A 27,917-nucleotide genomic window follows, 5' to 3' on the forward strand; every position below is an offset into this window, starting at 1 on the left:
CAGGTGCATTCTGGGCATGCTGGTCTTAGAGGGAGGTGTGTTCAGGTGCATTCTGGGGCGTGCTGGTCTTACAGGGAGGTGTGTTCAGGTGCATTCTGGGCGTGTTGCTATCTTGAGGCAGCGGGAAGTGATCGCACCATTGACCAACAAAAACCTGGTCTAAAGTCAATAACGCAGCATTTCATTGTTAATTTAACAGAGCACACTATGCTTGTTAATTAGTAAAATGCTCCTAGGCTCGTGCACAGCGTGCACACACTATGCTTGTTACACACACAGGGACACACACATGCAGAAGATTCCAAATAACAATATTACGGTGTAATCCTCCATCATAACAGCAATGCTCCAAGGTCCAAACGCACCTGGCTTTTAAAGGGAATGGTAGATGATCTCTGATTGGTTAATTGCATGTTACGCCCAAAACACACCTCTGAATTAACAAAGACACTAAGTACAACCCTTTTGAACCATGCGCCCAGCGCACAGACCCTTTTTTTCAACCGCCAAACTTGCTAAAGTGGATTTGGACACGCCCTAAACGCACCTGCGCCAGGCGCTTCACACTGTGCGCTTAGATCGTTAAAATAGGACCCTTAAACTGAAAGTTATTCACCCTATTTCATACGGTGTGATCACTGTTACCAACAAAAAGTCAGCTGCCTGGCAGTCCTTTTACCCACTGGTAACAACACCGAGCTCAGAAAGAAATGGACCTAACTCTCTGTCCCTGTTTTGCCCTTCAGGCATTTAAGTTGAATTTTTATGCATATAACTTGGCATACTTTCAGTTTCATGCAGAATCTTATTTTGACATTTGTTTACTGAGCTAAAACAGGAAGTAGTTCATGTAGACTCTTATTTTGACGTTTGTTTACTACGCTAAAACCGGAAGTAAGAAACCACGTTAGAATTCACCACGTTAGAAAACGCATTAGAAATGCAGACAGTCATTGCGCCAGAGAAAATGCATCATTTCCGTTGACTCCCCGGCAGAAGCATTGCTTCTATGTATATAATCCTTGTTCTGACTAAGTTAACTTTGAAGCATATTGATTTTTTGCTGTAAAAGTAATGTTCATGTAAGCTAGGTGGCTTAGCTAATTATAGTATTTTGCTGTTTGTTTCCTAGTTTCACTCTCTCGTCTCTCATCACTCATCTCATGTGTATGGATTCAGCACAATGTGAAGAAAATAAATCTGCATAAAAAGAACTCAGGATTTCTTCATGTTCATGAATAGAGAGAGTTTAGCTCACTGTTTAGTTGGAGTTGCTACACCTCAGCGAGAACAGTACAGTGAAAAAGCGTAATCCAGCTGAAGTTTCAACGTCTTGAGAAGCAAGCAGAGAAGTAAAATGGAATCAGAAAGGACTGACAATGCATCTGTGCTCACAAGGAAATCAAAGAGCTCTCAGTCATCGGCATCGAGTGCCGCAGTAAGGGCGCGTGCTAAAGCAGAGGCGGTGAGGGCACGAGCAGCGTTTGCTGAGAAAGAAGCACAGCTGAAGGTACAAAGGGCAGCGAAGGAAGCAGAGCTACAATTAGGAAAAGCAAAGCTGGAAGCCGAACTAGGCGCACTTGAACTTCAAAGAGAGGCAGCCGCAGCTATTTGCCCAAGCCGAGGCATTAGAAGCGGCTGAACTGGATCTAGAAGATTCAATCAAGACCGACATATCTTCTCAGGCAAATTTACAAAATGAAATTGTAACACGCACTAAAGAATATGTTGAAGCACAAGCCGAACAGAACGTAGCACAAACTCAAGCATCTGCCCATGCAACATTCCCTGCGCCAGCATCATCAGAAGGGAGCTACGTCACATGGAATCCTCCATCAGGACGCAACTTACAGTTACAGGAAGGGCAACAAGAGGTTGAAACCCATAATAGACCATCTGAGCATAACACAGCACCGAAAAAGCCATTCTACAACAACTACAGATGGCCCGATACCACTTTTTTGCTTCCCGATACCGATTCCGATACCTGAACTTGCGTATCGGCCGATACCGAGTACCGATCCGATACCAGAGTGTCATATATTTCATTATGTTTTAACAGCTGTATACTACTATCCCCGTATGGATGTGATATGATTTCTATCTTTGTTGTCTGTCTGGCTCAGGTTAAACTCTTTGTTAAACATGAACAAACACAAACAATGAATGCCCCAGAACTTTCTTTTATTCTCCAGTTTGACAGTCAGTTATAACGGAAAAAGAACATAAATAAACTACTTTAATGTAGATTTTCTTTAGGGCTTTATTACGTGGTATCGGATCGGTGCATAAACTCCAGTACTTCCCGATACCAGCGTTTTAGGCAGTATCGGAGCCGATACCGATACTGGTATCGGTATCGGAACATCTCTAACAACAACCATGCTAAATTCAGGGATGTAACCCACATCACCACACCACTTAAGGGAGGTCATACGGGTCTGGTAAGATATGAAGGACATCATACAACACCCGTTAGAGACAGTGGACTTTACACAACACCTGCTAGAGACACCGGACACCCGGCAAAAACCAAGACAATACATCATCCTCTCAAATCACAACTTAAGGCAGCAGCTCCATCATATGTGCCTGTGCATGCACCATCCATCCCAAGAGTGACACCTGAAACAGAACACCTGGCACGATTCCCGGCTCGTCGTGATTTAGTAAGTACAAGTCTCTACCAATTCGATGATAAACCTGAAAATTATTTAGCATGGCAGTCATGAAATGTTGGATTTGCTTATTAAATGGCTCGGACCAGAGTCTGTGAAACACATCAAAAGGATTCGCTCTGTACATGTCGGGAACCCAGATAAAGCACTTAAAAAGGCCTGGGAGCGCCTCCAAGAGTGCTACACTGCACCTGAAGTAATGGAGAAGTCTCTTTTTAAGAGATTGGATGAATTCCCAAGAATATCAACCAAAGATTATGGGAAGCTGAGGGACCTAGGCGATCTTCTTATGGAACTCCAGGGTGCCAGAGAAGAAGGTTACCTCACAGGATTGACTTACCTGGATACCGCCAGAGGCATTGGTCCCATTGTGGAGAAACTCCCTCACGGGCTACAGGAGAAATGGCTCTCAGTCGGCTCAAAGTTTAAAGAAGATAACAATGGCTACTTTCCTCCATTCGATTACTTTGTCGACTTCATCAGACAAGGTAGTCTCAAATAACTATGGAAGAAAAATATCCGTTCACAAGACAGACATCTCTTCAGGTGAAAACCCACCTGCGATCTCACCTGAGAGAAAGCCCGGCGGGCCAGAGAAAAATTGTCTCATTCACAACAAACCATATTCGCTAAGGAAATGCAGAGCATTTAGAGGTAAGACTCTTGAAGAAAGAGAGCATTCTCAAGGAGAATGGAATTTGTTTCAAGTGCTGCACATCAGCCAGTCATCTCGCAAGAGACTGTAAGGCAACAGTAAAGTGCATGGAGTGCGACAGTGACCGACATGATGCGGCTATGCATCCAGGCCCACCACCTCAAGTCTACAGAAGGTCAACACCTCCACCAGACAATGGCGGGGAGGAAGAGGAACACGCTGGCGACAGCACAGCTATCTCCTCACACTGTACCCAGGTATGTGGTCCAGAGCAAATAGGAAGATCCTGCCCGAAGATCTGTCTGGTAAGACAGATCTTGGTAATACCCTCAAGGTCAACGTGAGAAGGCAACCAACATGTACGTCATTTTGGATGATCAAAGCAACGGCTCGCTGTTGCGATCAGACTTCTTTGAGCTTTTCAACATCAAGGGCCAACCATTCCCCTACTCACTGAAGACCTGTGCCGGATTGGTTGAGACGTCAGGCAGAAAGGCAGAGGGTTTTCAGGTCGAATCGCTTGATGGGCAGACTAACCTACTGCTACCACCGCTAATTGAGTGTAATGACATTCTGCTTGATCGCTCTGAAATACCAACGCCTGATGCAGCCCGCCACCATCCACACCTACGAAGTGTAGCGGCACACATACCAGAACTCGACCCCAAGGTGGAAATCCTCATCTTGCTAGGCAGAGACATTGTGAGGGTCCATAAAGTCCGACAGCAAGTGAACGGACCTCACAACGCCCCCTTGGGGTGGTGATCCGCTTTCGCAAGGAACATGTAGCAGTGATGGCTGACATACAGCAGATGTTCCACTGCTTTCTTGTCCGCAGAGACCACAGGAACTATCTGAGGTTTTTGTGGTACAGAGACAATGACATGTCTAAGGACATCATCGACTACAGGATGAGGGTCCATGTATTCGGCAACAGTCCGTCACCATCCGTAGCCATCTATAGACTGAGAGCCATCCATGAAGGTGCTCACAAACATGGAGAAGACACGGTCCAGTTTGTCGAACATCATTTTTACGTAGATGATGGGCTCATCAGTGTGCCAACTGAAGCCGAAGCCATCAGTCTCCTACAGAGAACGCAGGCCTCTCTCAGTGAATTGAACCTGAGGCTTCACAAGTTCGCCTCAAACAGCGAAACCGTCCTTCAGGCCTTTGCACCAGAGGATAGAGCAGTTCTGAAAGACCTTGACCTTAGCGATGAAGCTACACCAGTGCAACGCAGCTTGGGACTGTTGTGGTACCTGAAGTTTGATGCGATCAAGTTCTATTGTGACAGCAAGGTCGTGCTTGGATATATTGACAATCAGACAAAACGCTTCTATGTCTACGTTCACAATCGAGTCCGACGAATTCGTCAGTCCACAAGACCTAACCAGTGGTTCTACGTCAACACAGAGGACAACCCGGCTGACCACGCATCCAGGTCAGTTCCTGCGTCCCCATTGACCAAGACTATGTGGTTCACTGGACCAGCTTTTTTGCACAAACCAAATCCATCTGACACGGATTCAAGCCGGACGTTTGAACTTGTTAACCCAGAATCAGGCATGGAAATACGACCTGAAGTGAGTAGTTTTCTTACTCAGACTCAGAACCGGGGCTTTACCGCCACACGGTTACAGCGCTTTTCATGCATGTGCTCCCTCACCAGGGCTTTTGCCCTACTCATCCATATAGCCAGCGCTTACAGACACAACAAGTCCAGTGAATGTAAAAGATGGCACCACTGCAACCTCCCACGTACTCCGGATGAGTTGTCTCAGGCGAGACACATCATTATCAGAGCCATTAGCTCTTACTGTAGGTTGCCATGTAGTGGTGATCATTTTGACAGTGGTGACATTTCTTACTTTGTACCTCCTCTACATCTCAGAGGTAATTATTGTAGTTTTTGCTCCAATGCTCTTGTCTGACAGCTTTAATTACAGTTTTTCCTCCCCTTCCTTTTCAGTGAAAACCACGTATCTCCAGATGTGATGATGTTGAATGTTTGTGATGAACTGAAGGATGAAAGTCTTCCTTTGTGTTGAGAAAGTTCTCATACTTATACAATAAAGTCTTTAAAATCGTCTTGTATCAGCTGGAAAATGCATTGTCTCAAAGCTGTAAACAGGGCTGTTTTTCTGACACCATGAAAAGTTGACTCATAGTTGACCAACATATGATGATCTTATATTCACTGCTGTAGATTAAACTACCCAACATTATATACAGGAGTTCAAATGAGCACAACATTAAACATCTACAGCAGTAAGATGCAAAATACACATTAATGCAGGAAGGATATTAGTCCAGAAACATCAGATATAACAGGAAAAGACTTTAATTACATTTAGCTGATAATACTTACATACTTTTACTTTAGTTGAATGCAGGACGTAGTGGAGTATTTTCAGTGTGGTATTTAGGATCTGAGTACTTCTTCCACCTCTGCACATAATGCAGAAAACCAAAAAATTTCAAACAAGTTTTCATTTAATATAGCACTTTAAAAGCAAACAGGTTTCGCACCAAAGTGCTTTACAATGACAAAAAACACATACTGTACATATACATACATATATATACACACACATAGATATGGAGAAAATATAACAAGATTTAAATTAAAAGTTGAAACACCTATGAAATCAGATTAAAAAAAGGAAAAGAAAAACAGTTTAAACACAATACAATAGGGCTGTCCCAAACGATTATTTTTTAAACGACTAACCTAACGATTAATTTTTCGATTAGCGGTCATTTTCCCATTGCTCAATTATTAACAATTTACACAAAATAAATTTCAATAAGGTTCGAATCACTGTTCACTGCACTGTTCAAGTAAAAAGAATATGTTTTGTAGATCAATAAAACCACCAAACAGTCAGTGTCAGGAGGAATACAAAAATAAAAACATCATACAATTTTAGAAATATGTATTCACAATGTATTCAACAATAACACCAGTACAAACAAAGTTTGAAGTCAATTGACCGTGTACAGGTCACGATTTCAACGTTTATTTCGTGTACACGGCACGAATTATGAACGTGTACAGGTCACGATTTTGACGTCTATATCGTGTATGCGCCACGAATTATGAACGTGTCCAGGTCACGATTTTGATGTTTATTTCGTGTACACGCCAAAAATTTTGAACGTGTCCAGGTCACGATTTTGACGTTTATTTCGTGTACGCGCCACGAATTATGAACGTGTACAGTTCACGATTTCAACGTTTATTTCGTGTGTACGCGCCACGAATTTTGAATGTGTACAGGTCACGATTTCGACGTTTATTTTGCGTGCGCGCCACAAATTTTGAACGTGTACAGTTCACGATTTCAACGTTTATTTCGTGTGTACGCGCCACGAATTTTGAATGTGTACAGGTCACGATTTCGACGTTTATTTTGCGTGCGCGCCACAAATTTTGAACGTGTACAAGTCACGATTTTGACGTCTATTTCGTGTATGCGCCACAAATTATGAACGTGTCCAGGTCACGATTTTGACGTCTATATCGTGTACGCGCCAAGAATTATGAACGTGTCCAGGTCACGATTTTGACGTTTATTTCGTGTACGCGCCACGAATTGTGAACGTGTACAGGTCACGATTTTGACATTTATTTCGTGTACGCGCCTCGAATTTTGAACGTGTACAGGTCACGATTTTGACGTTTATTTCGTGTACGCGCCACGAATTGTGAACGTGTACAGGTCACGATTTTGACGTTTATTTCGTGTACGCGCCACAAATTTTGAACGTGTCCAGGTCACGATTTTGACGTTTATTTCGTGTACATGCCACAAATTTTGAACGTGTCCAGGTCACGATTTTGACGTTTATTTCGTGTACGCGCCACGAATTATGAACGTGTACAGGTCACGATTTCGACGTTTATTTCGTGTACACGCCACGAATTTTGAACGTGTACAGGTCACGATTTCGACGTTTATTTCGTGTGTACACGCCACGAATTTTGAACGTGTACAGGTGACGATTTCGACGTTTATTTCGTGTGCACGCTACAAATTTTGAACGTGTCCAGGTCACGATTTTGACGTTTATTTCGCGTCTGGAGGACGCAACAACGGGGAACGGGACAGTTGTGGTTAGGAAAAGAATAACGAGGAAAGGAACCGTCACACGTGGGACTCGATCCCCCGGTCTCCTGGGGTGAAAGTCCCGTGTTTTTTTACCCATGCGAGACTAGTAAGAAACTGATGATAAAAGATATTGTGAATTCTCTTTCTGTCATTATAATCTTCTTCTCCTGCCCCTGCCCCTCCGTGGGTTGGAAACGTCTTCTTTAAACCTCTTCAATCTCCTCGACCTGAGCTCCTCGGGACTCACCTCCTCCTCCATGGGGTGCTCCGTTTCTCTCCGCCTGCTCCGTACTGAAAAATCAAACATTCAATTTGTGCATTTTTGACATTTATTTGCCTCATATTTATAGTAACTTTAAACTAGAGATGGTCCGATACCATTTTTGCCTTCCCGATACCGATACCTGAACTTGCGTATCGGCCCATACTGACTCTCAACCATCCCCATCCCTAGCCACTACACTTGCACTAACCTACATCCTGGACTTTTACATCTGCCCATTGCACATACTATCTATTCTTTGCAAACTTCGGAATCAACTAGGGGTGGGAATCCCCAGAGGCCTCACGATACGATATCGTCACGATACGATATCGTCACGATACGATATCGTCACGATACGATATTATTGCGATTTTAAACATATTGCAATATTCTGCGATATATTGCAATGTAATACCTTTTTTCCAAATTCTAATTTTTCACAATTTCAAATGATGTCCCCAAAAGGAAACTTTGTAAACATCTGTTTCATCTAAGATACATTTCTCTGTTTGTTCATCTCACTTCAATTGTATTGCTGCAAAATGGGATTGTCACGCAGACAGACTGACCAACGTGTATATCATAAAAGATCGATACTTGGCGTCTGTGTATCGAAACGGTATTGCCACGAAAAATATCGCGATACTATACTGTATCGATTTTTTTCCTCCACCCCTAGATTCAACCCATTCAGCCTTTTTCTCTTATGCAAAAGTAACTTTGTTTGCATGTATTTTTTTTCTGTATTTTTTTTCTGTATTTATTGTTTATTTCATATTAATGTTTTAGATGTTTGTTTGTATATGTGTGTATGCACCTTTCATCAAGGCAAATTCCACATAAGTGTACTTATTGTGGCAATAAAACCTTTCTTCTGATACCGAGTACTGATCTGATATCTTTTATTATGTTTTAACAGCTGTATACTACTATCCCTGTAATGATGGGATATGATTTCTATCTTTGTTGTATGGCCAGGCCAATGAATGTCGCAGAACTTTATCTTATTATCCAGTTTGACAGTGAATCATAGCGGAATAAATAAACTACTTTAAAGTAGATTTTCTTCGGGGCTACAGTAATAAATCGCAGCATAAACTCCAGTACTTTGCTGATACCGATACAGGAATTTTAGGCGGTATTGGAGGATTTTTTCCCCCATACTGAAATCGGTATTGGAACATCTCTACTTTAAACAGATTGCCTGGAAAATGTTTTGCTCAGCAACCACGTCCAGTTATTGTTATCTTTCTGTCTTACCTCTTTCATTCAGGCTTCTTCTGATCAACATTTCTATCTGCTTTTCCTCCGTCAGTCCTGCGACATAAGACTCTGTATATTCGGATACGTCATCGGCAATATGATCTTCCGCAGGCTGTGGATTATCATGTGGAGAATTAAACACAAATGTTTTATGAATACTATTAGAGACTTTGCCGTTCAGATCACGGATCAAGCATTCCCGATATCCATTAATTCCTTGATAGCATTGTACTTCCAAAATGATCAGCACAACAAGTCCAACAAACCATACAACAATATGTGTTGTTTATTCCTACCCTTTAATATGATCCACAGGAGTGTTTTCTATCCTCATATCTAAACCAGAGAACGTACAGTCGCAGTCTTTAATGTTTGGAAACGGTCACAGTTTGTCTATAGCCTAGAAATCTAGACACACCCTATTTAATTTGCAGCCAGGGGGGTCTAGGCACTCTCTGTTGACTTGTAAGCTGGAAAAAACAAACTCTGGTCTGGCCAATCACATCGTGTATAGAGTTTGTGGGCGGGGCTTATGGCTGCTGCTGATGCTGGTGAACAGTGGTCTTCTGGAAGACTTGGAGTTCAGCTTTTGTTTGAGAAAAGAACAAAGAACGGCACAGAAATCATTCTTAAAAAAGGAAGATGTGTTTGGAGTTTTGCTGCCCACCGGATACGGCAAAAGTTTAATCTATCAACTAGCTTCGCTACCTTCTTCGTTGCTCTGATTGGTTGGAGCGCTATCATAATACGTGCAGAGGGAATTTGAAAGAAAACCTTTTATCCCGCCCCTCTGGTTAAGCTCTTGAAGAAAGAGAGCATTCTCAAGCTCCAGACCCAACATCTGGATGTGGGTCTGGCTTGTCAGGCTAGTTTGTCTATGTTTTATGGTTCAAATCAGTTACTTCACTTCTGGTTAAGCATGTGAACGTGATGTTCGTAAGATTAAAAACACTGGCCTTTTACTTTTATTTTGAAACAGGAAACAAACCCGGTCTCCTCCTGTGTGAAAGTCCTGTTTATTTGACCCATCCACCCCCCCAACCTGCCTCCTTACTAGAGTCTGGTACCATTGGAACCGGTCGGGACCCGTCGGGCTTGGGTAGGGTATCCATACCTGCCTCCTTACATAGATGAGTGGCGCTCTGATGGCGCTTACCCACTGCTGGTACCAGCTCTACTCGTAGATGCTGCTTGAACAAACAACCTATGGGAGCGTTTTTTTTTTCGGGGGCAGGACCAGTCTTGCGACACATCATGAACGGGTTTGTGTGATATCCCAAGAAATTACACTTACCGAAAACCAGTCACACGATAGTTAAGTTTAGCGTTCGTTACAGTTACGTTAAGAGGTGGCGATCGTGACAGCGGCCGTTTCATTTGGGTTTAGCCGTCAAAAGAGGACCGTCCTGTGGCGACGACAGTTTAGTTTAGACACCAAAACGACTAGTTAAGATAAGAAATAGAAAACATTAGAAAAAAAGATTGTGGTTTGGGTTAAAACCATAGACTGTTAATATAAATGGACAGCGCATGTGTGACGTCACCAATTGGTTTGTGGAGATCTGCTATGAGTCGTCGAGTTTGCCATCCTGGTTGCGGATTGGACGATTTTAGACGAGAGGGAGGAGTGAGGGAGGAGCCATAGACTGTTGGGCGCTATGTGACTATATCCAAATAAGTCATAGTCAAGTAACAAAATACAAATACTTTGTTACCTTACTTAAGGTTATGGTTCGGAGCAATTTCACCCTAGGGTCCTTTGCACCATGACCTCGAGCCAAACACCCCCTCAGAAGCTTTTTTCACCTGGGTCTAACATTTGACGAGTTAGCGTTATCAGCTGAATTGCTTAGTGCAGGCGCTAATGGAGCCGAGAGTGTGTCTTGTACATTACCCCACTAATTATGCCCGAAATAATACCAAACGTCTACAGTAGTACAAATAGGTTATGTACTCATAAAACGATGGATTGGAAAGTTTGTAAGTACACCAGAAGTTTATTTAAATAACACTTGCCTGCTGGCTTCTCGTCTCTGCTGCTGTGGCTGTTACTACCGGGCAGTAAGAGTGCTTAGGGCCGTCTACAAATTACAACACCGAAAAGAGTTGCAACAAAAATATTTATTTATTTAATGATTAAATAAGGTAATGTCTCCAAACTTATCTCAGTTATAACTTGTCTCCCCTCTAGTTATACTACAGCACTTACTTTAAAAAATAAGTTAAATTAATAAATATTTTTGTTGCATCTCTTTTCGGTGTAGTAATTTGTAGATGGTCCCTAAGCACTCGTCTTACAGCAGCAACAACAGCAGAGAGAAGAAGCCAGCAGGCAAGTGTTATTTAAATAAACTTCTGGTGTACTTACAAACTTTCCAATCCATCGTTTTATGAGTACATAACCTATTTGTACTACTGTAGAAGTTTGGTATCATTTCGGGCATTATTAGTGTGGTAATGTACAAGAGACACTCTCGGATCCATTAGCCCCTGCGCTAAGCTATTCAGCTGATAACGCTACTCTACGCTAACTCTCCCAATGTTAGACCCAGGCAAAAAAAGCTTCTGGGGGGGTGTTGAGCTCGAGGTCGTAGTGCAAAGGACCCTAGGGTGACATTACTCCGAACCATCACTTTAAGTAGAAATTTTGGATATCTATACTTTATTTTACAGCATACTTTTTACCTCTACTCCTTACATTTTCACGCAATTATCTGTACTTTCTACTCCTTACATTTTAAAAATAGCCTCGTTACTCCTATTTCAGTTCAGCTTGTTTTCATTCCGGCTCGTCATCGTTCAAAAACACACACACAAATAAAACTATCCAGATCGCGCCATCCGGAGAGAGTGACTATGATTGTGATTGGATGAGAAGTATAAACTTATACCATCCGACACCCTATTGCAGGGGTGGCCAACCAGTTCAGCATAAAGAGCCACAAAAAAACACGCACCATAGCAAAAAGCCACACAACACATGCATGTCCATATTACAACAGCAACAGTGACTTCCAGATCTAATGAAAGTCCTAATACATAGCAGTTTTCATAGTTTTTTTTTTTCTCACTTAGATTGACTCAGTGTCTGAAAAACACAGAAGAGATTTGTCACCTTTTTCAGCCCTTCTGAGTTTGCAGGTATGATTTTAATATTAAATTATTATAGTCATATGATTTTGTCCCCACATTTTGGGGTTAAGCTAAGCTTTTGTCCTTAATGGCATTGTTTCCCCCTTACATCAGGGGTCTTCAATGTTTTTTAAACCAAGGACCCCTTAACTTAAAGTGAGATGTAGCAGGGACCCCCTACTACATATTGTATGAAATTAAGTTGTATATTAAACTGGGCCTACAATAACTCTTAGGGCAACCTAAAGCCTTCTTACATGACCTTTTTTCATAAGCTATTAAAATATTAATTGTTGGCATGATTTTATAAATCATATTTTAATGTTACATATGTGGCACAGTAAATCTAGGATTAACTGTATCTGTGGGCTGATATCTTAGTGACTAGCCCTATAGGCCAGTAAGCTGGATGCTTTGTCCAATAATATTAACGGTCTATGGTTAAAACACAGGCCCCCTTAGGGTTAGGGTTAGTACTCCCAGGCACAAACACCCGTTTCCTGGGTGAAAGTCTTGCATTTTTAGCTTAACTTCTTCCCGGACCCAAACTCCGCTCCCTCGCTTAAAGGAATACGCCACCGTTTGTTGAAATAGTTCTTATCCCGGTCTCCCCTGGCTGTAGATAGGTGAGCCAACGCATTTTTTTTGTCTCAGTGCAAGTAATTAGGTTTTTTTTTTTTTGTCTTTTGTTGGCTCACTTTTACTCACAACATGCTAACCGGCAACATAGGATTCCATTCACTATGCTAAGCTAAATAGCGGCGGCGCTGCCGGTGTTGCATCGTACTAAAACAATGCATGTACAAAAAATGTGTTGGCCCACCTATCTACAAAACCCAATATCACAGCTAGAGGAAAATCTACAGCTGGGGGACCCCACCTATCTACAGCTAGGGGAGACCCAACCTATCTACAGCTAGAGGAGACCCCATCTATCTACAGCTAGGGGAGACCCCACCTATCTACAGCTAGGGGAGACCCAACCTATCTACAGCTAGGGGAGACCCCACCTATCTACAGCTAGGGGAGACCCCACCTATCTACAGCTAGAGGAGACCTCACCTATCTACAGCTAGGGGAGACCCCACCTATCTACAGCTAGGGGAGACCCCACCTATCTACAGCTAGAGGAGACCCCATCTATCTACAGCTAGAGGAGACCCCACCTATCTACAGCTAGAGGAGACCCCACCTATCTACAGCTAGGGGAGACCCCACCTATCTACAGCTAGAGGAGACCTCACCTATCTACAGCTAGGGGAGACCCCACCTATCTACAGCTAGGGGAGACCCCACCTATCTACAGCTAGAGGAGACCCCACCTATCTACAGCTAGAGGAGACCCCACCTATCTACAGCTAGAGGAGACCCCACCTATCTATAGCTAGAGGAGACCCCACCTATCTACAGCTAGAGGAGACCGGGATAAGCCCTATTTCAACAAACGGTGGCGTATCCTTTAAATAGCCCTGTGTTTTATGACCCACCGTTGTCTTGTTTAAATCTCCTCAAACTTCTCCTACTAAGCTCCTCGGGACTCACCTCCTCCTCAGCGGGCAGCTCAGTTTCTCCTTGGCTGGTTTGTCCTAAAAAATAAAAATTAATATTAGATATTATTAGACACAGAAGCCACCTGGCAGCAGAGCCCTCTTTACCTCTGTTATTCAGGCTTCTTCTGATCGCCATATCTATCTGCTCGTCCTCCGTCAGTCCTGCGATAAAAGACTCTGTATATTCAGATGCATCATCGGCAATATGATCTTCTGCAGGCTGTGGCTCTCCTGAGTGTTCTCGTCTAGTACCGCTGTAGCCTACACACGCATTCACACACGTGTAGATACAAAAAACACACATTAATTACAGAGTAAGCCAACAGTAAGCAACAATGGATGGCTTTGTGTACTTCTCATTTCTTTTGAGGGTGCCACTTTTCAAAACAGAACCTTGAATAAATGAGAACATGTAGTTCATTTGAATGAGTTTGAAATATATACACATACACAAATAGTTTTGAGGATATAAACCTCCCTGGAGGATTATTTGCATGTTTACAGAAAAATATTTTTTTACAGATTTGTTGGGTTTTTTAAATTATTTATTTCCAGAGTATATCCAGCTGTTATCTAAGTATATAATGAATCCTCTCCTCTCCATTTCCTTTATCATCACAGTCGCCATGTGTAGGATTTGAACATTTCTGACAGCAATCGGTGGATTTAACCCTTGCGTTGGCTTCCCGTCAACCTTGAACCCTGTTTTTTTTCGCTGTTTTTGACGCCTTTTTTTCCACAGTTTTTTTTTGTTGGGCTTTTTCCAACGTTTCCAACAACACATTGTTACATTTTTCTTCTACACATTTTCATCGCTTATTTCTACATCCCATATTTTCTGATTGTTGAGGGTAGATGCGGTGAGTAGTCGTGAGCAGATATGGACACTCAGGATGAGTCAAAGATGATGTTGAAATGATGGGATTTTTATTGTCATGTCCCAATTAAGGCCCACAGGCAAAATGATAACGTAAAAATTAATAAAATTAAGGAAAGCAACAAAAGGTACTTTCAAGAAAATAAAGTAAAAATTGACTTGTGATTCAAAACAAACAAATAAACAACTGTTCAATAATGGACCATAATGCAAGTCATAACACTGAGGATATCTAACAGACGTCCTACTCTCTCAGTGTACACCATGGGTGGCCAATCAGTTCAGCATAAAGAGCCACAAAAAAAAAGCCACACCACACATGCACGTCCATATTACAACAGTGACTTCCAGATCTAATGAAAGTCCTAATACACAGCAGTTTTCATAGGGTTTTTTTTCTTACTTAGATTGACTCAGTGGGAAACCTGACAGTCTTTGTTATCCACAATCCTTTTTAGGTCTGGTTGTACTCGGTTGTGGCCACTCTTTCACTCATTTGTCACTAGAGGGGCTTTCAAACAATCAGCAGTAAAAGGGTTAATGAGGAAGGTGATCTGTGGCTGCTTTTTTTCCTCAGGTTGCAGAAGAGGATTAGGGCCACTGGTGAAAAATGTATTTGAGTTCAGAGTTCTGACTTTATTCTCAGAATTCTGAGAATTAAGTCAGAACTCAAATACATTTTTCACCAGTGGCCCTAATCCTCTTCCGTAGTCCATATAAAAACCTCTGCTGCATTATTTTTTTATTTTAAAATAATTGGCAAATGCATAATTCAAATGCTTTTTTTTCTTTTTTACTTCTTTTCTCATCTGAAATGTTTCAAAAAAAAAAAAAAAAAAAAATCCACCAATAACACAGTACACAGTAAGAGCTTCAAAGGAGCAGGCAAAGAGCCACAGGTTCGCCACCCCTGGTGTACACTCTAGCTCTGTGTCCACAGAGCAAATACTACTGCCACTCTATATAGCCTGACGCCAGCACCTCAAATTGGAACATACCAACATAACACAATGCAGGTGAGTAGACCGTAATGGCTTCGTACAGCCAACATAAAAATATCCAAAAATCTAGACAGATATAGCATATAATTTATACAATTGTCATTACAATTAACCACAGCCACAAGACATCTTGGCTGTAAAATATAATACATAAAATGTCGGTCAACTTCCTGTTACCCCGGAAGTTACAGACCAAGGGTAGGAGCAAACCTTCCCTTATAACAAAGAGCACATGGTGGTAAGCCCAAACCATTTTACCCTCTGTATACTTTTACACTCAATAAACGAGCATTAGTTAACAAAGACTTAAGTGTTGCGTGTTTCTTATAACAGGTGATCTTTGTGATAACCTGTACAGTTTTAAACAATAGACAATGATGTATAGATGAATATAGCTATAGCAAATCACCTGTGCACAAAACTACAGGATTAATATGGGGAATTTGAAGAATGACAGATGATATAAAACCAGTATCAAAACCGAACATATAGACACAAACAAACATATACAGGTAACCTCTTCACTCAGTCTTTGAGATAGCGCATCGCTACCGTGACGGCAGTTATGCGCCCCGTCACACTGATATAAAACAAAAAAGGAAAACGGGTCAATGTGACCCGAAGTCAACACAAGGGTTAAATTACCAAGTGTGTTTTCTCAAATACCTGAGGGGCTGAAGAATACACTTGGCCGTGGAACATTTAAATCTGAAGATACAAACTCTGATGGAGAAAAGAAACAAGTGAATTTCAGTGAAAAAAAACCTCAGACTCACACACACACACACACACACACACACACACACACACACACACACACACTATGTTAACAGGTTACAGGATGAAGAAACTCAGCCAACACAAACCTCTGTATTTAAGAAAGCAACATTCAGACCTGCACATTTCTTCATGATGGTCTTCAGTGGTCCCCAAGTGTAGAGCAGACCCACCAGGATCCCAGCCAGGTGGCCGACCAAAGAAGTCCTGAAAGGGGAAAAAAAAAACACACTACACAGTGTGGTACACTCTGGAGTGCCCTATAGGTTCATTTTGATCTGTATAGTCGGTACGGTATCTCACCCGGGAGCAATTAGATAGATCAGCAGTAGCTCCACCCAGCTAGCGAAGCGATTGGACACACGGATATGCAACACGTAGGTCACACCCCCTGGGTTGTAATGGTTACTGACCACCTTTAGAGCAAACAGGACACCTAGAAACACAGGGGAGCATCCGAGGATTTATCACAAAACAGGTTCTTTGTCATGGCTGTTGATGCGTTTTCATCTTTTTTACTATGTGTGTAATTGTTGTCTAACTTTGTGTGTACTTCTCTTTTTTTGAGCCGAGACTTGTTTTGTTCCACCAACACTCTGGAACTCCAAAATAATTCACTTTGCCATAATGGGACACGAAGAAAACCAGCAGATAGTCACATCGTAGTGATTTTTAGTCATCATTTTAGGCATTTTTGCTTCAAAAAGTCACTACAAGATTCATCAATTATCAGAGTTGTTGCTTACTTTTTTTTTTTTTTAAATCTGTGAAACATTTGAGACTTGAAACAGTTTGTACCTGAGAAGCCGACAGCACACTCGTCTCTGAACGCCACGAACGGGTTCGAGTCCTCGATGAGTTTTGTCAGCACCGCCTGCAGCAGCAAGTAGACGAGTCCGTCGAGCAGGAAGAAGACTGACAGCAGGTAGAGGAACCAGGCTGCACCCAGACGCCCCTCCAGCCTCATCCCTTTCCAGATGAAGGACACCATGTTGAAGTAGAGGTGCCAGTCGTCCACGTGGTGCAGCGGGGACAGGAAGAGGCGACGCCACTCCTTATCCCTGAACACACGTTGGAGGCTCACACAGGCCTGAGGAGTGGTGGGACACAAAGTAGGAATACCAATGTTTTACTGTAATCAGGGGTGGAATGAACTGTACTTCTGAAATGTGGAGTAGCCTACTTAGATCTTTTACTTAAAGGACCACGCCGACTTATTGGGAATTTAGCTTATTCACCGTAACCCCGAGAGTTAGACAAGTCGATACATACCCTTCTCATCTCCATGCGTGCTGTAATGCTGTCTGACGGCTCCAGCGGCATCAGCCCAGCACAGATCCTGCAGGTGAATGGTTCCAGCAATCCTACTGCTCCGAATAAGTGACAAAATAATGCCAACATGTTCCTATTTACATGTTGTGATTTATAGAGTCACAGCGTGTACAAAAAACAATGTAACATGAGACACAGCCGTCTTCTAACTGTAAACAAACCGGGAACTACAGTATATTCTCAGGCAGAAGAATATAGTACTTGGGCGGAGTGATATGCTCGCAGCAAGCCTGTCTGAGAATATAGTTCCAGGTTTGTTTACTGTTAGAAGACGGCTGTGTCTCATGTTACGTTGTTTTTTGTACACGCTGTGACTCTACAAATCACAACATGTAAATAGGAACATGTTGGCGTTATTTTGTCGCTTTTGTCACAATTCGGAGCAGTAGGCTAGTTGGAACCAGTTACCTGCTGGATCTGTGCTAGGCTAAGCTAATGCTGGAGCCGCCAGACAGCGTTACAGCACGCACGGAGATGAGAAGGGTATGTATCGACTTTTCTTACTCTGGGGGTTACGGTGAATAAGCTAAAGTCCCAATAAGTCGGCATGTTCCTTTAAAGCTATGGTAGGCACTTTATTTTTGGTGTTGTTTGGGGGGAAGTGGTCTACGAGAAAACTAAACTTCTGCAGCACCTCTTGGCTCTGTTTTCAGGCTTTAGATAATCTAGCTGCGATGAAAAACTTTGGCCATTTCGGAAAGAGAGAGCGTTCCTAAAGTTCAAGCTGTGCCCCTCCCCTCCCGCTCTGTGTGTTGCCATTCTCAAGCCCCTTTGCTACGGAAAACAAACTTCAAACTAGCGAGCTACGCTACGCTGAAAATAGCAACTTTTGAAGAAAATTTGGATCGTGCAACAAGGCAAGCCTGCTTCGTTCTTTTGGGGAATGATTGTAAAGGTTTACAAAAATATGTTTACGTGGCGTTTTTTTATGCAGGGTTCAAATGTCCCATCAAAACAAGTTCCTTCTCGAAACTATTTTGCCACTGCGTCCGGAGCTTAGCAGCTATCCCAGAATGTATCTGTGGAGTAGCAAGATCTTACTCCACAGCGCTGTGGACAGTGGCGCCGGAAGGATTGTATGTCCTAGTACGCACAAAAAACCCTCAAGACAAGGCAGCTTTATTTGTATCGCACATTTCAGCAACAGGGCAATTCAAAGTGCTTTACATAACATATTAAAGAGCAGTTAAAAACGATTAAAAAATTACAAAACATAAAATACGAGAATACAAGTAACGGTGCAGTATAAGAAATTAACAATTATTTAAAGAAAGGTTTTCAGCCTTGATTTAAAAGAACTGAGAGTCGCGGCTGACCTGCAGTTTTCTGGGAGTTTGTTCCAGATATGTGGAGCATAAAAACTGAACGCTGCTTCCCCCTGTTTAGTTCTGACTGTGGGAACAACAAGTAGACCTGTCCCAGACCACCTGAGAGGTCTGGGTGGGGGTCATAGTGTAGTAGCAGATCAGAAATGTATTTTGGCCCTACACCGTTTTAAGTTTAGTGATTTATAGACCAGCAAAAGTATTTTTGAAATCAACTCTTGGAGGCACTGAAAGCCAGTGTAGAGACTTCAGTACTGGAGTGATGTGATCCACTTTCTTGGTCTTAGTGAGGACTCGAGCAGCAGCGTTCTGAAACAGCTGCAGCTGTCTGACTGATCTTTTAGGTATTCAAGTAAGTCTACTGAAGATAAAAGCATGGACAAGTCTTTCCAAATCCTGTTGAGACATAAGCCCTTAAACCTTTGATATATTCTTAAGGTGATAATAGGCTGATTTTGTAAATGTCTTAATGTGGCTGTTGACTACAGTCCATGACTACACCAAGATTTCTGGCTTTGTCTGTTGTTTTTAACGTTGTCGTTTGAAGCTGAGCGCTGACTTTTAGTCGTTCCTCTTTTGCTCCAAAAAAAATCACCTCAGTTTTTTCTTCATTTAATTTAAGAAAGTTCTGGCACATCCAGTTGTTAATTTGTTCAATGCACTTAATCAGTTTTTGTATTGGACTGTAGTCCCCTGGCGATAAGGTTATGTAAATTTGTGTGTCGTCCGCATAACTATGTAACTTATTTTGTTGTTTTCCATAATCTGAGCCAGTGGAAGCATGTAGATGTTGAACAGAAGAGGCCCCAGAACTGAGCCTTGGGGAACTCTGCATGTCATATTTGTATGCTCAGATGCATACTTACCTTTAGATACAAAGTAATCTCTATTATTTAAGTAGGATTCAAATCAGTTTAGTACTGAGCCAGAAAGACCAACCCGGTTTTCCAGTCGGTCTAATAATATGTCATGGTCTACCGTGTCAAATGAGGTTTACTGCGCCAGAAATCAGCTGTTCTTGTGTATGAGATTGTGCTCGCGTACTTTTATCATATAATGACATATAAATAATGACCAGATCATAATTTTTTTTAACTGAAGCGTTTTGTAAAAGAGAGCGAGAGAGGTGGAGCCGCTCAGAGCAGACAGCTGTCAGCGAGCCTGTACAGAGATATGAATAACCTGATTTATCTTTGTGCCATGTAAACATCATATCCCCAATATGATCAAAAACGGGATAAGCCTCATAACCGCAATATTCATGTCCATGTTAACACACGATTTAAACATGCTATAGCTCCATTCTTGGTTTTAGATATTCAGTGTCCATAGCATAGTGAATTGGTTGTTGGTGAAATAATATATAATTAGTGAGAAAAGTATTACTGTGAACAGAGCTGCTGTCAGCTGCTGCGTACAGGATTACGGCTGCCGGCGCCACTGGCTGTGGAGACTACGGCAGGTATGCCGATCATTAAATAGTCTGTAGTTTATTAGTTGATTTACATTTTGTATTAATAATCTGAATCTGCAAAGAAACTACAAACCGAAGTTGTAAAATACAATGTAATGCAATAAAGTTTTACTCCTGTAAAGATGTTGAATTGTTGTTTTCAAATTGACAAAATTGAATATAACAGCGGCAGAGTTTAAGTAGCTGAAGGGATATTCCCAATGTGACGTATACCTGTATTGGTGGAGCAGCAGGGAACATGTAAAGATACACATTGAACCCCAGGACTGCCAGGGTGACTGCTGGGATGTTTCCCAGACCCTCTTGGAACAACTGGACCACCAGAAGCAGCAGGCCCAGCTGGACACTCCTCTGCATACTGAAAACAACCTGGGGAGAGATGGTTTCAACGCCACAGCGTGAGGATTTGGTCTTAAGGCAAGACACTGCACTGCAATGCTATGGTCAATTTTGAATTCAATTTAATTCCCCAACATGTCTTCTTTCAGACTTGGAAAGAAAACATCCAAAATACACATTTAGGTTGTTTATATTACCACACTTTGTCCATTTGTGTCTGTAGATTTCATTTGGATATTTAAACATAAGCCTACATTTAAACAATTATTTACCAAATAGAAAAAGTGTAGTCAAATAAAGTGTTCATTTTTCTTTCCACCAGTCTGAAAGAAGACGTGTTATGGAAGCGAAATAGCCAAAAAATCTCAAAATCTGAAAAACTAACATTTTTTGTGTCTAGTGTCAGCCTTAAACTCACACAATCTCAGAGGCAGTTAGCTTTCTTCAGGGTAAATTAAAGCCCCTAAATCCCCCCCCTAGCTTCCTGATATTTCTAAAATCCTGTGTGCAGCCATGTGGGAGCATTTTCGTGCATGATCATAAAGAGCCGAGCAAAGAGACTCAAAAACAGCTTCTTCTCCCTTGGCCAACAGAACTCTTTATTCCTACAAACAACTAAACTAAACATGAAACATCTTTTAAATGTGGAAAGCACTTTGCTGGCAACAACTGGAAGTAGGGATCGCAATGGGATGCTCCATTCCCTCCATTCTTTTCTTGGCAGCGTTTGAGGTCATCCTGATCGAGGCAAGGCAGGTGGTGGGTGGGGTCCGGCTGCCTGCAGGCCAGAGGCTCCCGCCCCTAAGGAGCTATATGGTTGCCATCACCTGCCTGCTACGAACCGCCCCATGGACATCCAGGCTGCTTAAGAGCCTGGTGGAGCTGATAACCTGGGCCAGGATGAAGTTCAAGTCGCAGAAGTCAAGGAGCCTCTCATTGCGAAAGGGGGAAAGAAATGACAAGAGTCATCTTCACCATCAGCGGGGAAGACATCCCCCGCATCGTAGATCAGCCCATCCGAAGCCTGGGAAGACTTTTTTTATACATCTGGTCTCTCAGACGAGGATATGGGGAGAATCATCCTTCGGCAGCTGTCAGAAGGCCTGTCCAAGATCGACGCAAGCCAGCTACCAGGAAAGTACAAGGTGTGGTGTTATCACTTCACCCTGTACCCAAGGGTGATGTGGCTTGAAGCTGTGTGAAGTCACCTCATCAGCCGTAAGCAGGATGAAGGCAAAAGCCAACTCCTTCATCCGCAAATGGCTCGGCCTAGCAAGGTGCTTCTCAGCTGCTGGCCTGTATGGATGGAACTCCCTCCAGCTACCCCTGACCCCTACCACAGGCACCGTTGGATGGGCGGCAGGCCTAAGGCCCAGCAGAAAGACCACTTGCTGTAATGAATAATGTCAGCCTTGTTGGTCAGTGGGGAATTGAAATGTTAAATCCAATTCTGAATTTGTACAGAGGAGGGGGATATGTAGCGCAAGTACCAACTATATGTCACCGTCCCCAGTTCAGAGGGAATGAATATGAATGAAAAACAACTCAGGGTCCTGGCCTCACCACTGATAGCAGGTTTACACTGTGACGGTGTAAGCTCATTTTTTTTTTTATCAGGGAGAAAGTGGAGCTGTAGACACAAGCACTGCAAAACTAACATAGGTTTCCCTTAATGAAGATAAAACTGAGTCAGTGGCGTTGACCTTCTAGATTCCCTGCTACTGTAGTACTCAGGACAGGCTGCTCCGGACAAGAGGTAATATATTCTCAACGTTGCCTCTGTATTTCGAGCTGAAACCAATTAATTGATTAGCTGACTGACAGAAAAATAAACAGCAACTACTTTGATAATAAATTAATCAGTAAAGTCTTTTTTTCAAGCCAAACACTACCTAGATCCACCTTCTCACTTGTGAGGTTTTGCTACTTTTCATTGTCTTATGTGTTAGTAGAAAAATATCTTTGATTTTTGGACTGTTGGTTGGACAAACAGGCAATTTGGCTTCAGGAAATTATAGAATCTTTCAAAAATGTTAAAGAAAATAATTGCTGTCCTAGATGAATTGGTATTACCTTTTGACGGAGATCTGCTTATATGCGTATTAGGATGTTACCAGAATAAGCCAACGGCAATGTCACAAAGCTGTGTGGCTGCAGAGAATAAAAGACAGTACAGATATGTTCATATGAGTTGTGTCTAAACATTTCACTGAGGCCAATATTTGACTTTCTTTCAGTTGTTTTCTCATTGTAATCCAAGCTATGTGCCAAGTTATAATGACGCCAAAATTATGACAGTGGTCTAATGTGAATGATGTAAGACCTAATTACTGTCATGGCAACAGTTCAAATTGAAGCACCTAAATATGTTGCATATGTGTGTGTGGTCCAGGTCATGTAATGTTACTAAAAGAAAATCTTAAAATATCACATCTGTCTGATGGGAGAAACTGAATTGAAATACAGTGTGTAAAAACATAACAATAACATATCTTTAAATGATAGGTTTCGTGTTATGAGAAAGTCTAATCTAAGAGTCCTTGAATTAACAGAAGGAGTGGATAACTGATAACTGAACTAAATAATCTGCCAAGTATATTCTAACAATGCGCTATCATACATACTACTGTTACTTTCTACTGTTTCATGCTATAGCCAATTCATGAAAGTTTTGTCTTTTTCACAGTATGCCAGCACATGTCAATCAAACAACATACCTCACTGTTTGATTGACAGGGGATCTCTGGGGAACCGCGGTGCAGAAACACGACAGCAATCAACAGCCAGCACCAAACACGTTGCTGTATAAACCAAACATGAATGTTGCGAGTTACCACTTTAAGTGTATAACAAAAGGTGTTGATAATGTATTTTTTTTTCTTATATTCACTGTTCTCTTTATGTTTTGCAGACATGAAATGATGAACACAGCCCCAACAGGTGTTGATAATAGTCAATACAAGCAGGACAGATTATGACTTAACTGCTACGTCTCCACAGCAGCCTTATCTATCTATCTATCTATCTATCTATCTATCTATCTATCTATCTATCTAACAGTGTCTATATACAGTATCTATCTATACAGCATCTATCTATCTACAAGTATATCTATTTATCTGCAGTATACTATCTATAGTATCTATAGTATCTATCTATCTATCTATCTATCTATCTATCTATCTAACAGTGTCTATATACAGTATCTATCTATACAGCATCTATCTATCTACAAGTATATCTATTTATCTGCAGTATACTATCTATAGTATCTATAGTATCTATAGTATCTATAGTATCTATCTATCTATCTATCTATTGTGACGGCTCCTAGGCCTTAAGACCTGTAGGAGCCATACATCGGGTTTGATTCGTATTATGAGCTTTTCTCCTTTTTTGCGCTATTGTGTATGTGCACGCGCTTAGTGGTGGGGTTAGTGGGGATTGGCTAATAAGGACTGATGATTGACACCTGGATCAACTGATTGCTCACATGTCCATACATATAGGAGTGCCTGGGCAGTCTATCTATCTATCTATCTATCTATCTATCTATGCGTTTCTAAGTAAATTAAAGATGTAACTTAGTTCATGAAATGCATTTTGCAAAACAAACGTAGTGAGCATAGGCAGGTTAAAAACAAACACATATACGGAAGCTGCAACAAGGAAAACATCATGTTTACTCCTCCTCCTCCAGCAGCTGATCCAGACACGGTGGGAAACTAAACTCTGACAATCAAAAGGCTCCAAAAGCAGGGCAAAAAGATTACGCCCTCTTATAATAATTATAAATAAGAATACATCGGAATGTACTTAACATACTCACACTTCATCCGTCTACGTTCAGCGCGCATCTGTCTCCAGACTGGATCTGCTCCCGGAGAGACGCGCAGAAACGAAACTTAAAGCCTGCGCGCTCAGAAAGTCACGCTGCTGCTCCCGGAATGTAACTAAGTACATTTACTCAAGTAGTGTACTTACGTTCACATTTGAGATAATTGTACTTTACTCGAGTCTTTTCTTTTCATGCCACGTCCTATTACTTCTACTCCGTTACATTTCAGGGAGAAATATTGTACTTTTTTACTCCACTACATTCATCTGACAGCTTCAGTTACTTTACACATTAAATGTGTACAATTACATGTAGTTTATAAAATCTGATGTTTTATTATAAATTAAACTAGTCAATAATATAACGGCCTACAAGTCCAGCTGAAATGATTAGACCATTAAACACACAACTGTTTGCATCCTTTCCACTTTCTAAAATGTGATTTTTCTGCATCCAGTGCTTTTACTTTAAATAGTCTAAGTACATTTTTCTGATACTTTACATGGTATTAGTATTTTTACTTATGTAAAGGATCTGAAGACTTCTTCCAACAGTGCACAGAATGCTCTCCATGTTTTAATCCTTTAAGCACCCTTTACATTAGTCTGCTTAAATAGAATAATCTACATTTCAAATCGTCTAATGTAAGAAAAGCAGTGGTGGAATGTAGCTGAAGTACATTTACTGAAGTACTGTAGCTTAGATAGGATTCTGAGGTAAGGCTGTGTGTATTTACTGAAGTGTTTCCAATTTCATGCTACTTATACTTATTACTTCTACATTTGTCTGAGATAGTAATATTGAGAACCTCTCAAACTATCCTAAATCATTGTTAAGAGAGATTCTCATTATTTTGAGTTTTTCTAATTATTTTAAGTTCTTATTTAGAGAAACTAAGTAATTATGTTGTCTGATTATAAGAAAAGAGTCATTTTTTAGAGAAACTAAGTAATTTTAGAGAAACAAACTCATTATTCATATATAGACCTTATTGGTCCCCTAATACTGTATCTGAAGTCTCTTTTATATAGACCTTAGTGGTCCCCTAATACTGTATCTGAAGTCTCTTTTATATAGACCTTAGTGGTCCCTTAATACTGTATCTGAAGTCTCTTTTATATAGACCTTAGTGGTCCCCTAATACTGTATCTGAAGTCTCTTTTATATAGGCCTTAGTGGTCCCCTAATACTGTATCTGAAGTCTCTTTTATATAGACCTTAGTGGTCCCCTAATACTGTATCTGAAGTCTCTTTTATATAGACCTTAGTGGTCCCTTAATACTGTATCTGAAGTCTCTTTTATATAGGCCTTAGTGGTCCCCTAATACTGTATCTGAAGTTTCTTTTATATAGACCTTAGTGGTCCTCTAATACTGTATCTGAAGTCTCTTTTATATAGACCTTAGTGGTCCTCTAATACTGTATCTGAAGTCTCTTTTATATAGACCTTAGTGGTCCTCTAATACTGTATCTGAAGAAACTAGTTCAATAAAGAACCTCTTTCAAATGGTTCTTCAAAGAAACTGGTTCAATAAAGAACCTCTTTCAAATGGTTCTTCGGAATGAATGGTTCTTTGTTCATTTTAAATGCTATTATGGGTATTATTTAAAAACAAGAACAATACATGCATATATTTGGCTATTTGACAACTTTATTGTTTATTGTTGACCATATTTAATTAAATTACATTACAAAAAAATGAGAAAAATGTAACAAATGTTACAAAATGACAATACAAGTAGATCCAACCAGGCAATCTGATTGGCCAAACATTCAGAACATCCTCAAAACAGACAGCAAAATTACAGAGTTGAATCAAAAACTTTTGAAACATTTAGTGAAAGTCACATTTTTATATAGTGATTCACATCACTGGGAGTTCTGGGTTCCCCAGCGTCCTGACTGCCGTGTCACAAAGTTCCCCTGGTGTCCACCGCCATTTGGTAAAGTAACTGCCATGGCAGCAAGGACACTGGGGAACCCTTAGTTCCCTGTCATGAGTGTGACAAATGTCAGTTTTTAAAATTAGGTTATTGACGTGTAAGGAGGATTTCTGGTCACAATAAAAACACTTTGAAATGAGTTATGACTATGACATTTGGATGTGTTGTACAGTGGAGAGTGCTCTACTAAACCAAGCTGGTTCCAGATATTAGATAGTAGTAGTCTGTCCCTAAAAGAAATGACAGTGAGGAAACTGGGGAAGTTCCCATTCACTCTATGACAGTTAAGTATTGCACTGGATACCTATTTAATTTAATAAAGCAAGATACTTTGAACCTTTTCAAACTCAAAGTTGAGCCTGTGTTAAGAATAACAGACCAATTTGGTGTTCATAGCTTCATGTTTAGGCTAAGCGTGCTCAGTATTATAGTTGTGTCATTTTAAGTAAAAAAAGGAACTTGTATTAAACACATACCAATATTGAACATTTGAAAACACACTAAAAGAAAATTAATCTTAACATTTACTAAAATAGGACATCTAATAATACAAAATGAATCTTAACCAATCTATAAAAACACAATAAAACAACTGTTTTATTTACGTGTGTGTGTGTGGGGGGGGGGGCTGCAAATCCGTTGTGCCACGCGATACGCTGCCCTTGGGGTTGAGCCTCTAGGGGAGCCAGCACCAACATCAGCCTGCCGTACTGGCTCGTCCTGAGGGCCTTCTCTGGTGTCTGTTGAGGAAAACACAAAACACAGAGTGAGGTCTGGTGTAACAGACATATAATGGAGTCTTTAAAGTCCATATCTTAGAGTTTTACTTACATTTTGCAGCCTCGCATGAACTCTAGGGCTGCAACTAACGATTATTTTAATAATCGATTAATCGGTCGATTATTTTTTCGATTAATCGATGAATCGGATAAAAAAAAAAACATTAATTTACATCAACTCAATACATACATACTTGTTTTAGTTAATAGTTGTGTAAAGGTAAGTAACCCAAATAGCAGATACAGACAGACAGACAGACACACACACATTCATTAAATTATTACCATCATTGTAGTAAGTGCAAGTTAGATAAGTTCATTTATACACCACACACTATTATATTTGTCAACAATAACTGATATGGGACAAAGCACATAATATATACATGACAACAGATTGAAAAATTAATGGGCCAAAAAAGGCGAGTGAATAAAACCGTGTCTTTAGTCTTGCAAACTATACCACCCCTGCTTTATTACTGTTATTACCGAGCCAACGCTAGCTTGTCATGCTAGTCAGCTGGATAACGAGTAAACAGCAGCACCAGAAGAGCTACTGGAGGGACGGTACGT

At 41.1% G+C, this 27,917-nt stretch overlaps 1 protein-coding gene across 3 annotated transcripts; it reads right to left on the reverse strand.

The window, feature by feature from the left end:
- Window positions 1–7,215: 7,215 nt before the first annotated feature.
- Window positions 7,216–24,710, reverse strand: LOC114549874 (rhomboid-related protein 4-like). Of its 3 annotated transcripts, XM_028570182.1 has the most exons (12): window positions 24,613–24,710; window positions 23,501–23,584; window positions 22,857–22,934; window positions 20,658–20,813; window positions 17,112–17,403; window positions 16,617–16,749; window positions 16,432–16,520; window positions 16,203–16,259; window positions 13,764–13,919; window positions 13,651–13,694; window positions 8,974–9,088; window positions 7,216–7,739 (listed from the first exon to the last, which is right to left on the reverse strand). In XM_028570182.1, the coding sequence occupies exons 4-12, from the start codon at window positions 20,799–20,801 to the stop codon at window positions 7,600–7,602; spliced, it is 1,170 nt and encodes a 389-aa protein (XP_028425983.1). In that variant the 5' UTR covers window positions 20,802–20,813; window positions 22,857–22,934; window positions 23,501–23,584; window positions 24,613–24,710; the 3' UTR covers window positions 7,216–7,599. The 3 variants fall into 3 exon arrangements, with proteins under 3 accessions (XP_028425983.1, XP_028425966.1, XP_028425973.1); XM_028570165.1 differs by lacking the exon at window positions 22,857–22,934; XM_028570172.1 differs by lacking the exons at window positions 22,857–22,934; window positions 23,501–23,584.
- Between the last annotated feature and the right edge of the window lie 3,207 nt (window positions 24,711–27,917).

This window comes from Perca flavescens, chromosome 3 (assembly GCF_004354835.1).
Source record: "Perca flavescens isolate YP-PL-M2 chromosome 3, PFLA_1.0, whole genome shotgun sequence".
In the NCBI taxonomy this organism is placed as follows: Eukaryota; Metazoa; Chordata; class Actinopteri; order Perciformes; family Percidae; genus Perca; species Perca flavescens.